Source organism: Pyxicephalus adspersus, chromosome 7 (genome assembly GCF_032062135.1).
Source record: "Pyxicephalus adspersus chromosome 7, UCB_Pads_2.0, whole genome shotgun sequence".
Taxonomy (NCBI): Eukaryota; Metazoa; Chordata; class Amphibia; order Anura; family Pyxicephalidae; genus Pyxicephalus; species Pyxicephalus adspersus.
Window position 1 is genome coordinate 5,629,676 of NC_092864.1, and position 12,508 is coordinate 5,642,183.

General features: G+C 47.4%; 2 protein-coding genes across 3 annotated transcripts in view; both read right to left on the bottom strand.

The window, feature by feature from the left end:
* GDPD3 (glycerophosphodiester phosphodiesterase domain containing 3) overlaps positions 1 to 1,249 on the bottom strand; it is a 9,357-nt gene extending 8,108 nt beyond the window's left edge. The window contains exon 1 of the mRNA XM_072417230.1: positions 727 to 1,249. The gene's annotated coding sequence lies outside the window, so the exon portion shown is untranslated. The remainder of the gene's footprint in view (positions 1 to 726) is intronic.
* A 1,395-nt stretch (positions 1,250 to 2,644) lies between these two features.
* On the bottom strand, positions 2,645 to 10,365 carry NUDT9 (nudix hydrolase 9). Of its 2 annotated transcripts, XM_072417236.1 has the most exons (9): positions 10,224 to 10,362; positions 8,550 to 8,670; positions 6,899 to 7,117; positions 6,113 to 6,208; positions 5,952 to 6,038; positions 5,123 to 5,234; positions 4,324 to 4,467; positions 3,994 to 4,078; positions 2,645 to 3,912 (listed from the first exon to the last, which is right to left on the bottom strand). In XM_072417236.1, the coding sequence occupies exons 2-9, from the start codon at positions 8,618 to 8,620 to the stop codon at positions 3,767 to 3,769; spliced, it is 960 nt and encodes a 319-aa protein (XP_072273337.1). In that variant the 5' UTR covers positions 8,621 to 8,670; positions 10,224 to 10,362; the 3' UTR covers positions 2,645 to 3,766. The 2 variants fall into 2 exon arrangements, with proteins under 2 accessions (XP_072273337.1, XP_072273336.1); XM_072417235.1 differs by lacking the exon at positions 8,550 to 8,670 and having other exon boundaries at positions 10,224 to 10,365.
* Positions 10,366 to 12,508: the final 2,143 nt, after the last annotated feature.

Below are 12,508 nucleotides of genomic sequence, written 5' to 3' on the forward strand. Positions count from 1 at the left end.
ACTATACTGTATACAGGTATTCTGTCCTGGCACTGGGCACTATACTGTATACAGGTATTCTGTCCTGGCACTGGGCACTTTCTCTTCTGCTACCGAACTGTGTATGCCTATACTATACTAACACTGGGCACCTTCTCATCTGGAATTGGGCTGCGCATGCCTATCCTGTCCTGGCACTGGGTAGCAGACTGTATTCAGCTAATCTGTCTTGGCACTGGGCACCTTCTGGTATTCTGTTATTTATGCCTATCCTGTCCTGGCACTGGGTACTAGACTGTATTCAGCTATTCTGTCCAGGCATTAGGCATTTTCTCTTCTGGTTCTGGACTGTGAACAGATAGACAGTCCTGGCACTGGGCACCTTCCCTTTGGGGACTGGACCTTGCAAAGCTGTACTCTCCTGGCACTGTACATTTTCCTTTGCTAATATAGTGCAACCTGGTAAATGGCACTTGTTGTAATCTTAGCCCACCTACTCCTCTCCTGGCACAAGCTATCTACCCCTCTCCTAGGCATAGACTACCAAATGCTCTTCTATCTACATGCAACCTGCAACCTTTCCTGGCACAAAGTACAGGATTTGCCACCCTAGAGGGCAAAGAATAACCATGGCTCTTCTGTCAAGGTCTCGTTATCTGGGAATAAGATGCCCACTTCAGAGTAATCCAGTTTGTTCGCTCTTCCATTGGCACAGAATTTCTTGCTAGTACCGGAATGGTTCCTTACCTGATATGAAAAGTTGACTCCTCCACTGGCTCAGGATTTCAGCACCTTGGTTGGCACAGATTCCCAGCTCCTCAGTTGGCAAAGATTACTAGCTCCTTCCTTGGCAAAGAATTTGAGTTCCTTGGTTGGAACAGATTCCCAGCTCTTCTCCTGTTAGGGTACCAGCTCCTCCCTTCTCACTGGCCACAGCGTATTTACCCCGGGCCCCTCTCTTGGCACAGGCACCCTCCCATTTCTATTGGCATTCTTTTTTTCCCATCTTGTTGCTGTTCTCTGGACTGGAAGGGAATGCTGAACATCAGCAGGACAGAAGAGCACCCATCAGCAGTTTGAGGTCAGTAGCACGTTGACCCCGCAGGGCTTCCAGCTCCGATCATGGACCTCCTCTGATGTCAGCAGTGCTGTATGATGTCAGATCTCCTGGAGACACTTCTCACGGTACCTGCACAGAACTAAAAGCAGATCCCAGGCACCTGAGAGGTTAACTCCCTATCTTGATTACAAACACACCCACCTGCATTCCTGGGCAGGTATATGCCCGCTCACCTGATTGCACATGGACAGAACCTGTTTGGGCGGCAGCCTAGGGTCAGAGAGTTGTGATTAGTTCCTGCCCATCCCTAGTGCAGCCGGCAGATAGAAAGACGTGGAAGAGGGCAGCAAGGAGACGCAAAGACAGGGCAGGATCAAAAGAGGTCATTAAAGTGTAGCTCCAGGCCAAACATGATGGGTGGGGAAGGGTTTATCACTACTGCCCAAAAGGGAAATTCATTGTCCTGGCGATCATTGTCATAGAGAAAGAAAGTGATCAGAAATCCAACACTAAAATTTATATCCAACCAGAAGGAAAGAGAAAATCTTCCAATGGGGCACCGGTTCCAGGGTTCACTTTTTAGAGCATATTATTAATAAATAGGATTTATATAGCGCTAACATATTACACAGCACTGTACAATAAATAGGGGTTGCAAATGACAGACAGATACAGACAGTGACACAAGAAGTGGAGAGGACCCTGCCCTGAAGAGCTTACAATCTAGGAGGCGGGGGAAGTATCACACACTAAGAGGGGAATTCTCCAGTTCCGCCAGTTACACAGCTTTAGGAATCTCGATGTAGTCAATGCCGTACAAAAATCAAATCCTTTTTTATTTGAGAGACACAGAGGCTGCCACTGCCACCTGTTATTCTGCAAATGCCGGTTTTCTGGCTGCCATGTTTAACCACACCTTTACCTGGAAAAAGCATGAAAATAAATACATTGGTGATGAAAACCCAGATTTATCCTTTGGTATGAAGGAATTACTTGACAAATCACCCTTGGTAGTTCTCTTCATTGGCTTCTATTTCACCTTAGAATCAAATTAATCTCCTGTGCTTTGTCTTCAACTTTACAGCTCTTGTTCCACCTACCTACCTGATACACAAATCACTGCACAGCTCTTCTCCCACTTACCTTCCTGATCTGATAGAATACTCCACTAGCTGATATCTTTTCTCCTCCAATGACCTACTAATGACTTCCTCACTCACAACCTCATCACATGCACGACTCTAAGACTTTTCTAGAGCTGCCCTGACTCTCTGGAATGGTCTCCTCATCCTATTCATCTTGCTCCTTTCTGCTCATTTAAAAGAGCCCTCTAAATCCAATGCTTCCACCTCACCTACCCGTCTTCTTCTGCCTCCTAAACCCTCACTACTTCCCACCATTCCATATCCCCCTCCTATTGTGTGATTCTTCCCCCACCTCCTAGATTGTAAGCTCTTCGGGGCAGAGTCCTCTCCTTTGTCAGTGTCTGTATCTGTCATTTGCAACCCCTATTTATTGTACAGTGCTGCATATTATGTTGCTGCTATATAAATCCTGGTAAATAAATAATGAGGAGAGGAGAGAAAAATGAAACAGCAGACACAATTCCCGTCTGAATATTTTATTGCATTCCGTTCCAAAGGTTGCAGAAAAAAAAAACATTATGCCAAAAACAGATGGAAAATTCTCCGTCAGGTTATGAAGTCGTTCAGAACCTCGGTGATTGGCCGCTGCTGTTCCTGTTACCATCTCACATGCCAGGCTTTAGATGTAAGTTGGCGATGGGCAGAGTGCTACTTGTTGTATACAAAACGTCACTGCAAATCCCTACAGCCAGTCACCCATCTGCAAAATACACTTCAGGTGATATGGAGCCAATCCTGGCATTTAAAGGAAATCTGTAATCCTTTAAAACTGGACTCCAGAATTTATATATATAACACACAAATTAAGACATCAAAACATTATTATTATACAGGGTATATATATATATTTTAATACACGCAGTGCCCATGGTTGCTTTGATATGAATCGCTTCCAATCCCCCATACCCTGGTACTGGGTGATGGAGAATTGGAAGGGGGAGCCAATGAGTTGCTGCAGAGCCCATGTGCTAACAAGGAGCATGCTGATATGATAGTGAGGGTTATCATTCCACTGCTTCTCCTTTCCCTGTTCTGTGTATACCTTGGGTATAATATACCTCGGTATATAAAGCAGGTCCCTGCATCTAAATTTCATTTTTGTTTCTTTGGAGTTCAGCTTTGCAATGATTGGATAATATGTTTTGCTGCAGCCCTGACGAAGGAGGTCCATGTCCCTGAAATGAGTCGGCCTGTGGTCAGAATTTCAAGTATATAAATTATATATATATTGAGTTTGATCATTTTCATCACTTCTGGGATGTGGAGGTGAAAATAAGAATTCCTGGAGGAAACCAACATCAACCAGGGGAGGACATCAACTCTGGGCCAAGATTCAAACCTAGGACCTGCGCAGTCCCAGCTACTTAATCACAATGCCACCACCAATATTGCCTTGGCAGATTCTCTTCCATGTCATCAAAATACATCCCAATCCACCACAAAGGATCACCAATAAATACCTGACACAGCTTCTAACACCCTTTAATGTCACCACAAATAGGCTTTGCCTGGAGTTAGGTTTCTTATCTTAAAAATCAGTTCTTGTGGTAAAATCTTCAGAAGGCCATATCGATGGGGAAGCCTACCAGTGTGCCCCTCTCTTCTCAGCCACGATCTGGATGAAGTATGCATGATTGGCGTACAGGCTGCACTTTTGGCTAATATCCACCCATTGCACTTTCCCAGCATCGTCCCCGGCCTGCAATGCCAGCTGGTCCAGTAGGTCCCCTGTGGGATGAGGAAATCATGGACGTCAGCAGGGAGAAGAGAATGAATGGAAGACGTGTGCTCGGGTATCGATGTCCCTACCTGTGTCATCGTGGTAATTGACGGCTTGTGTCTCCATCCAGGCGTTATCTGTGTTCCGGGGGTCATCCACGTACCCCCTGTAGATCTGTAATATACATCATCACTTACAATATGACGTAAAATACAACATCTCATAGATTGAGAAATATGGGTATTATCTTGTGAAAGTGTACAGCGCTGTGGGAGGGGCCAAGCAGGCCCCACCCACTACATGCTACATAAAGAGTTTTATTTTTTACCCGAATATGTTGCCCCAAAAACTGAAGCTTGGTGACAGGTCGGGTCCATGTAACCCGGTGTTCATACAACCCATGACTGCTCTTGACGTACCTGTAAATGTTGCTGTGAGAAGAGGCTCTGAATCCTATCCTGGGTGTCCTTCTCCCCTCCGCTCCTCTCCAGAGAGTTCAGGGCCTCCTCGCAGAACTCCCTGCGCAGCGTCGCTGTGACCAGCTCTCCGGGGTCCACCATGCCCTGTAAAGGGAGAAAACAACACTATCAATGCAAAGCTGCTGCATGGAGCAACCAGGTACCCGGTTTTATGTGCAGTTGTTGAGTCATCATTGGTTGCTTTTTCATTTATTGGCAGATCGTTGCTGGTGGAAGGAGCCTACAACTGCTCACCATCTACTTCTTCATGCAGGCACCTTTACCACTATAAATGTAGTCTAGCACTATTGTTCTTGCTGCTTTTGTTGTCACATGACCACATCCTGTCAATAGTTGGGAGGAATTGGCCCTATTGTAGTGTGCAAACACATTTGGTCCATATAATAGATAATCTGTCCACCACTGTTTGCATTCAGCAAACAGAATTTGCCTTATTCAATTTAGGGCTTTAAATTTCATTGGTGGACACAGCAAACATGGAACTTCAGCCCCGCCCCAAGGAACACAAGGTAAGAGCTGGAACCCTTTCTGACTTATATTAGGCAACAGATTGTTCAGGTAATACAAGGTGAAGAGTTGTGTGTTTTATTAGTCACCGTTTCATGAAAACAGAAATGATTTCCCGTTTTACAATCCAATTAAGTGATAAAAAAAACATGCAGCGTGTATAGGATTTGAGGTTAAAGTTCTGAGTCCAATGAGGTGATATTGGACGAGTGTCGGCCTGTTGTGTACTCACCCCAGGAATGGCCCACTGGCCGCAATCCTTCCTCTGTATGGCCACAAATTGCAGGACGGCATTACCGGTGGCTGCGTCTGTCACTTTCTCTCCTGCAGTGTTCCTCTTCCACCTGTAGAGGGAGACAAATTACAAATCCTTCTACACAAATCACATTTATACCTGGCTGCAGCTTTAATATTATTATTATTATTATTCATAAACATGATTTGTATAACACCAACATATTACGCATCGCTGTACAATAAATAAGGGTTGTAAATGACAGATACAGACAGTGACACAGGAGGAGGAGAGGACCCTGCCTCGAAGAGTTTATAATCTAGGAGGTGCAGGGAAGTATCACATAACAAGGGAAAATTAGCAACATTTCCAAACTTTCCATTAAAAAATGCCATCAGGCTGATCCAGTGGTTTCAATTCTGACCTGAAACTAGCATGCAAATGAAGATTCTGGACTTTACTTGCTGTAGTTGTGATCCAATTCAGAGAGCTGCGTCTTGTCCACATGCTCTCCAGCAATGGCTGCATGGCATTTGCCAGGGTGGGTTTCCTAATTGTGACATCAGCAGACTATGCGTGTGCGAGCCAATCTACAATGGAAGTCCATGAGAGAGGCTGACAACACAAGAGCCCAGCCAGGAGACAGGAACAGAGCGTGGTCACCCTGTAACAGTAGGGTGCCTGCACAAGGATCTTCATGGCGGGATCACCTTGCAAATATGACTAAAAGCAATTTTTAATGACACTAATACAGAACTGCAGTCATTGGCCTTTTTTTTAATGATGGTGTCCAGAACAATGTAGAAAAGAAGCCATTGGAACTCACCGTGTAATGATGGGGTCAGCTGCATGGTTGGGTCCCCACCTTCCTAGTAACCCTCTTCCTATCACCCCCGTCCGTCCAATGGGGTTTCTGACAACACATGTGATAGATATCAGAGGTGAACTGTGACAACCTCACAAACAGAATCCGTTATGTGCACTTACCTGGGCTTCCCGTTCTCTATTGGGTACTCCCCCTCGAAGCTCGTCCTCTGCACATTGCCGTCCAGGGTGTTGTACTGCGGGTGGAAGCCATCATCGCTGCAAGATACAAAGTCATGGAAAGCATTGGAGATGGCAGAGTGCAGGGCTGGGGGAGGCTGCGGGACAACCATACCTGGGGTGGCACAGCCCTGGAGTCTGGGGAGCGGGTCCCAGAAGCCAGGGGAGCCACGGCCTTTCGTTACCCCAACCGCCCTGGGGTTGGGGGGATGTAGGAGCAAAGGACTGGTGCACTTGCATGCAGCGTTTTATACGTGACAGTCAGCAGACCCATCTGAACTTAAAGATATCAATAGATAGCCCCAAAGGACACACACACATTGTGTGCATAAAATTCCTTTGCAAACCCAGATATTTGCTCGTAAAAGTATCAGTGACATCATCACTGTGCTGTGCACAGCCTGGGCAGCGACCAGAGTTATGGGAGGGGCCTACCAGCTCCTCCCACAACATGCTGTCTGTATAAAACTACATGAGGGGTGGAGCCAAGACCAGTCACCCTGCACGGAGACAGAGAACAGCAGTGACTGGTCTGCACTACAGGAAGTTGTGTCATGCTGGACTACTGAACCAATCTGGAGGAAATACAGACAGGACACAGAATGCAGCAACCTTACACATGACTTTTATATTATTTTGTTTAGATGGATTGTTGGTAAAATAAAGCTGCCTGCTGGGGAAAATACAGAACACGGCAGCCAAGTCTGAGGGCAGCCAAGTGTCACTAACCTGTGTGGAGGATCCGCCCAGACCGGCTGGGCTAGCACAGAGGGAGCTGTGTACTCTACAGGCTGATACTCCGGCCAATCCGCTGACCAGCTGACCTTTTCGGGGGGCACCGGCCACCTCTCTACCTGCGAGCCGGGGTACGGGGAGGTGAGAGCCTTTACATGACCCGCCATGACAGGCTGCCGACTGCGGTTATGGTACCAGTAGGCAAAGACGATGCTGTGGGGAGAAGAAAGGATCAAACATTAGATTGGTACATTTCATGGTCAAATGTTGGGGGGATTTATAGAGATCAGTGACAACCAAGGAGAACAACTCAAGACAAAACACTGGAATGATCCAGGAATCACCTGGTGGTTCTATTAGGTTCCATTACTCCATGAATGTTGCTGTTCCATATTTAGACAAATCACATGCCTTATGTTTAGTTGGCCCATTCAATTAGAAAGGGCAGCTAACATACTGCTGATCCATTCATGAGAAATCCTCCACTAAAGTCTGTGCATGTATCTATACTTATGGAAGCCTCACGCTCATGTGGGTCCCCCATTGCTCTCATTGGTTCCTCATACATACTATGTATGGATCTGGAGATCCGTATAATCATAAATCAATGCAGTAAGAGATACAGGAGATGAGCAGGGGCTCCTTCTATCCCTGTGTCTGTATACCGGCACTGCCTTGGGGCCACCACCATTCCTGCACCTAAACTCCTGTCATCCCCTTTGTTAAAGGTTCCCCCCATCCATCAGAAAATCAATGGCCCCACACACATAGCTGGACACACTTTAGATCTGGTATTTTCTAAACTCTGCAACCTCACTCTCCTTGACAACTCACCATTTCCCATTTCTGATCACAACCTTATCACCATCAACCTATCAAACCCTTGCCCTCCCTTGCCCCATCCCAGACCTGGTCAATGGCAGAGAGATATCTGTAACCTTGATCACCCTCCCTGGACCCCTCCCTACCCTCCAACTACCGTCCTATCTCCCTTCTCCCATATTTTTCAAACTTGCTTACCCATCTTTTTCTGCCTTTTGAAAACGTCACTACTTCCCACCACTACATATCCCCCTCCTATTGTGTGTAAATTCCCCCACCTACTAGATTGTAAGCTCTTCGGGGCAGGGTCCTCTCCTTCTCCTGTATCACTGTCTGTATTTGTCTGTCATTTGCAATCCCTATTTAATGTACAGCACTGCATAATATGTTGGTGCTTTATAAATCCTGTTTAGTAATATTAATAATAATAATAATAATAATAATAAAATCCATGCATGGAGTTTCCAGGTCTGTACACCTGCTGTGCCCATTATGAGGGGTGCCCACCATCCCTAGGCTTTGCCTCCTAGGACCACTATAAAAGTCTTCTGTATTACAACAGCGGAGGAGGAAGCCCAGGAAGGTCTGAATGACAACCAGAGTTCCAAGGTGGGCAAGAACAGAGGTATAGAACCATAGTGAGAAGGAGTCTCATTGGATTCCCCAAGACTGCACCCAGCAGGTTCACCTATCCTCCGATCACATTTGTGTGCAAAGTGTGCCGCTGCACCAGGGCCCAATGGTGAGGGTCCCAAGCCAGCTTTGGATTGGCCCCTGTACTGTATGAAGCCCCCCTACATATCAGAAGTCATTGTATGCGCACCTTCCAAACGCAGCTAGTGCCGCTGTGACGGAAGCAGCGGTGAGAAGACGGGACAGGTTGTGCCACACCATCGACACGACTTCAATCCAACGATCGCACCAGGGGGGCTGTCTGCTGCTGGCTGCGGAGGACAGGAAGACTGTGAGAGGAGGTCACAGAAAATGGAAACAAAACATTGAACTGGATTCCTTAAATATTGGTGAACATTGCAGTGCAAAGTACTGCCAGCCCCTGATGATGGGCACAGCAGGGATACAGACCCAGGAACCCAGCACGGGGATGGTGAATGCCCTCCTAATGGCCACAGCAGGGTACAGACCCAGGAACCCAGCACCGGATGATAGAGATTGCTCATAATGGGCACAACCGGGGTGCAGACCCAGGAAACCAGCACATGTATGGTGGCAGCCAATCATAATGGGTACACAAGGGATACAGACCCAGGAAAACAGCACGGAGATGATGAGGACCCCTTAAAATGGGCACAGCAGGGGTACAGACCCAGGAACCCAATAGGGATATAGTAAAGACCGCTTAAAATAGGCACTGCAGGGGTACGAACCCAGGAATACAGCACAGAGATGGTGGGGACCCCTTATAATGTGCACTGCAGGGAAACAGACCCCGGGTAGATCTCTCTAATAGGAAAAAGTGACTCTTCGGGCGTTTACCCTCCAACAGCAACAAAGCCCTGAAATATCAGTTTCCAGGGGGCGGATATAAAGTGATGGACCTCATACTTACCTCTGCAACCTTTTACTTGTTGGGAAGTGTAAATCCCCCCTCCGTTTCACCCAGATTTAGCAAAAGTCGAGAAAATCTGAACAATGAGGAACAGAAAAGCCCGACTGTACAGGAAGTAGCTGGAGGGAAGAAAAACCAGTCTGACCACCTTAGTCCCCAATGATGACAACAATAGACCGAGCCTGATCAATGTGCGTCAGTGCGGCCCCTCCTAATCTGCTAGGAGTGCATGGGATGGGGTGACAACCCAGGAGAGCAATGGGAGGAGAGTTGTCACGTGCTGCTTCCAATATTGGAACCAGAAGGCGACCGTTGCTATGAACAGTTGCTATGGAGCTGCTCGGTGCAAGTTTCACATCAATATTTCATAGGTTTCCTGCAATGGCCGATGTAGTAATTAGCCAGGCAGAGGCACAACGGGTGGGGGGCAGACGGGATGGTGGTATCTGGGTGTGTTTATATCACAAGCACCAAATTGGTGTTTTCAGGCAGCAAGTGGGTGGTAACCCATAGCAACCACACTGCAACAGGTCGTTAGATGAGGTCTGGATGGGGTCCCTAGCCATTATTGGACACCAGTATGCTTCTGCGTCATCACCCCAGAGCTCAGTACCTACCTAGCATAATACCTACCCCCCATGGAGGTATAATAATAATGATACAATAATAAGTACATATAGACTGATTGTTTCGCTTGTGTATTTGTTTTAAAACTACATGTCCCGGCATGCTTTGCGTCTTCTCCTATGAATCACTCATACGAGACTGCCTTCTGGGATTTGTAATTCACAGACAAGTGCCCCACCTGCTGCACCCAGCCCTGGAGTCCCCCCGGGACCTGATTGGCTGGCACAAGTGTCAGTCACACAATTCGACGATAGATTGGCAGCGCGCGTAGAGGCGTGTTGGGGTGCACATGGACGCTCTTACCTGCTAGGCGCCCAGATAGCTTTGTGATTGGCCGGGCGGCTGTGGCACGAAGCGCGGAGCCCGCACAATCTGATAGAAGCGCACAGGAGACCAGCGACACCACTCAATTGACAGACCGTCATACTGCGCCTGCGTAGAGTGGCCAGGCACGCCCCTGCCTTTCGATGGCGACTTTCATTATTAGGGAGGAGCTAACCTGGGTGTCTCAATGGTTACCAAACAAAAATGGCGGCGTTTCCAAACATTAAGGATGGGTCTGAGGTTTGAAATGCCCAGACTGCTGTAAAAAATGGCTACATCATCCTCTTCATATCTCTCTGTACTGTGCACACAGAATTATCTGTTTATTGTTAGAATAAAAGTAAAAACAAATTTAAAACATAGTTTTAACATCTGTTTTTTTTCTTTTACCAGTTAGGGAGATTTCCCTTCACTTCCTGTCCTGTAAACACAACAAGAAGTGAGAAGAAAGTGAGGGAATTGCTCACCTATCAGCCTTTGATTACTGATGACATGTTTGGTTTCTTTAATTCATTTTTCAGACCATTGTTACTGACAGAGGTGTCCCCACTGGAAGATTTGATTTCTCTTCCTGTTCTGTTCTGGAAAATTTTTGGACTTTCCATCAATTTCTATCATATGAGAGTGTTCCTAAATACAAATAGACGGTCGAATGTATTGTATTTTTTCCCTGGTGAACCCCTTTGCCCATCAATGCTGGGGTATTTTTACCAAGTTTTTTTTTAGTCCCACTGACCAGCAATAAAAGGGGCCCTATGAGACATCTGACCCCTGCACTCTGTACACTGTGCTGTACATCTCATCGTCCTGATCCCTGCACTCTGTACACAGTGCTGTACATCTCCTTGTCCTGACCCCTGCACTCCATACACAGTGCTGTACATCTCCCCGTCCTGAGCCCTGCACTCTGTACACTGTGCTGTACATCTCCCCGTCCTGACCCCTGCACTCTATACACTGGGCTGTACATCTCCCCATCCTGACCCCTGCACTCCATACACTGTGCTGTACATATCACCGTCCTGACCCCTGCATTCTATACACAGTGCTGTACATCTCACCGTCCTGACCCCTGCACTCTATACACTCTGCACTCTATACACTGTACTGTACATCTCCTCGTCCTGACCCCTGCACTCTATATACACTGCTGTACATCTCACAGTCATGGCTTCTGCACTCCATACATGTGCTGTACATCTCACCATCCTAACCCTTGCACTCTGTACACAGTGCTGTACATCTCCCTGTCCTGACTCCTGCACTCTATACACAGTGCTGTACATCTCACTGTCCTGACCCCTGTACTTTATACACTGTGCTGTACATATCACCGTCCTGACCCCTGCACTCTATACACAGTGCTGTACATCTCTCCATCCTGACCCCTGCACTCTATACACTGTACTGTACATCTCTCCATCCTGACCCCTGTACTCCATACACTGTGCTGTACATCTCACCGTCCTGTCCCCTGTACTCCGTACACTGTGCTGTACATCTCACCGTCCTGACCCCTGCACTCTATACACAGTGCTGTACATCTCACCGTCCTGCCCCCTGCACTCTATACACTCTGCACTCTGTACACTGTACTGTACATCTCCCTGTCCTGACCCCTGTACTTTACACACTGTGCTGTACATCTCACCGTCCTGACCCCTGAACTCTATTCACTGTGCTGTACATCTCAACGTCCTGACCCCTGCACTCTATACACAGTGCTGTACATCTCCCTGTCCTGACTCCTGCACTCTATACACAGTGCTGTACATATCACTGTCCTAACCCCTGTACTTTATACACTGTGCCGTACATCTCACTGTCCTGTCCCCTGTACTCCGTACACTGTGCTGTACATCTCACCGTCCTGACCCCTGCACTCTATACACAGTGCTGTACATCTCCCTGTCCTGACCCCTGTACTTTACACACTGTGCTGTACATCTCACCGTCCCGACCCCTGAACTCTATTCACTGTGCTGTACATCTCAACGTCCTGACCCCTGCACTCTATACACAGTTCTGTACATCTCCCCGTCCTGACCCCTGTCCTGACCCCTGTACTTTACACACTGTGCTGTACATTTCCCCGTCCTGACCCTTGTACTTTATACACTGTGATGTAAATCTCACCGTCCTGGCCCCTGTACTTTATACACTGTGCTGACATCTCCTTGTCCTGACCCCTGCACTCTGTACACTGTGCTGTACATCTCCCCGTCCTGACCCCTGCACTCTATACACTGGGCTGTACATCTCCC

What these genes read in the sequence shown, in the direction of transcription:
- NUDT9 (XM_072417235.1), bottom strand. Translation starts at nt 10,345, where the DNA reads ATGACGGTCTGTCAATTGAGTGGTGTCGCTGGTCTCCTGTGCGCTTCT. An exon ending in GCCAGTGGGCCATTCCTGGG is followed by an intron (nt 4,468 to 5,122) that starts GTGAGTACACAA and finishes CTCCCTTTACAG; the next exon opens with GGCATGGTGGACCCCGGAGA. An exon ending in TCTCACAGCAACATTTACAG is followed by an intron (nt 4,079 to 4,323) that starts GTACGTCAAGAG and finishes TGTATATTACAG; the next exon opens with ATCTACAGGGGGTACGTGGA.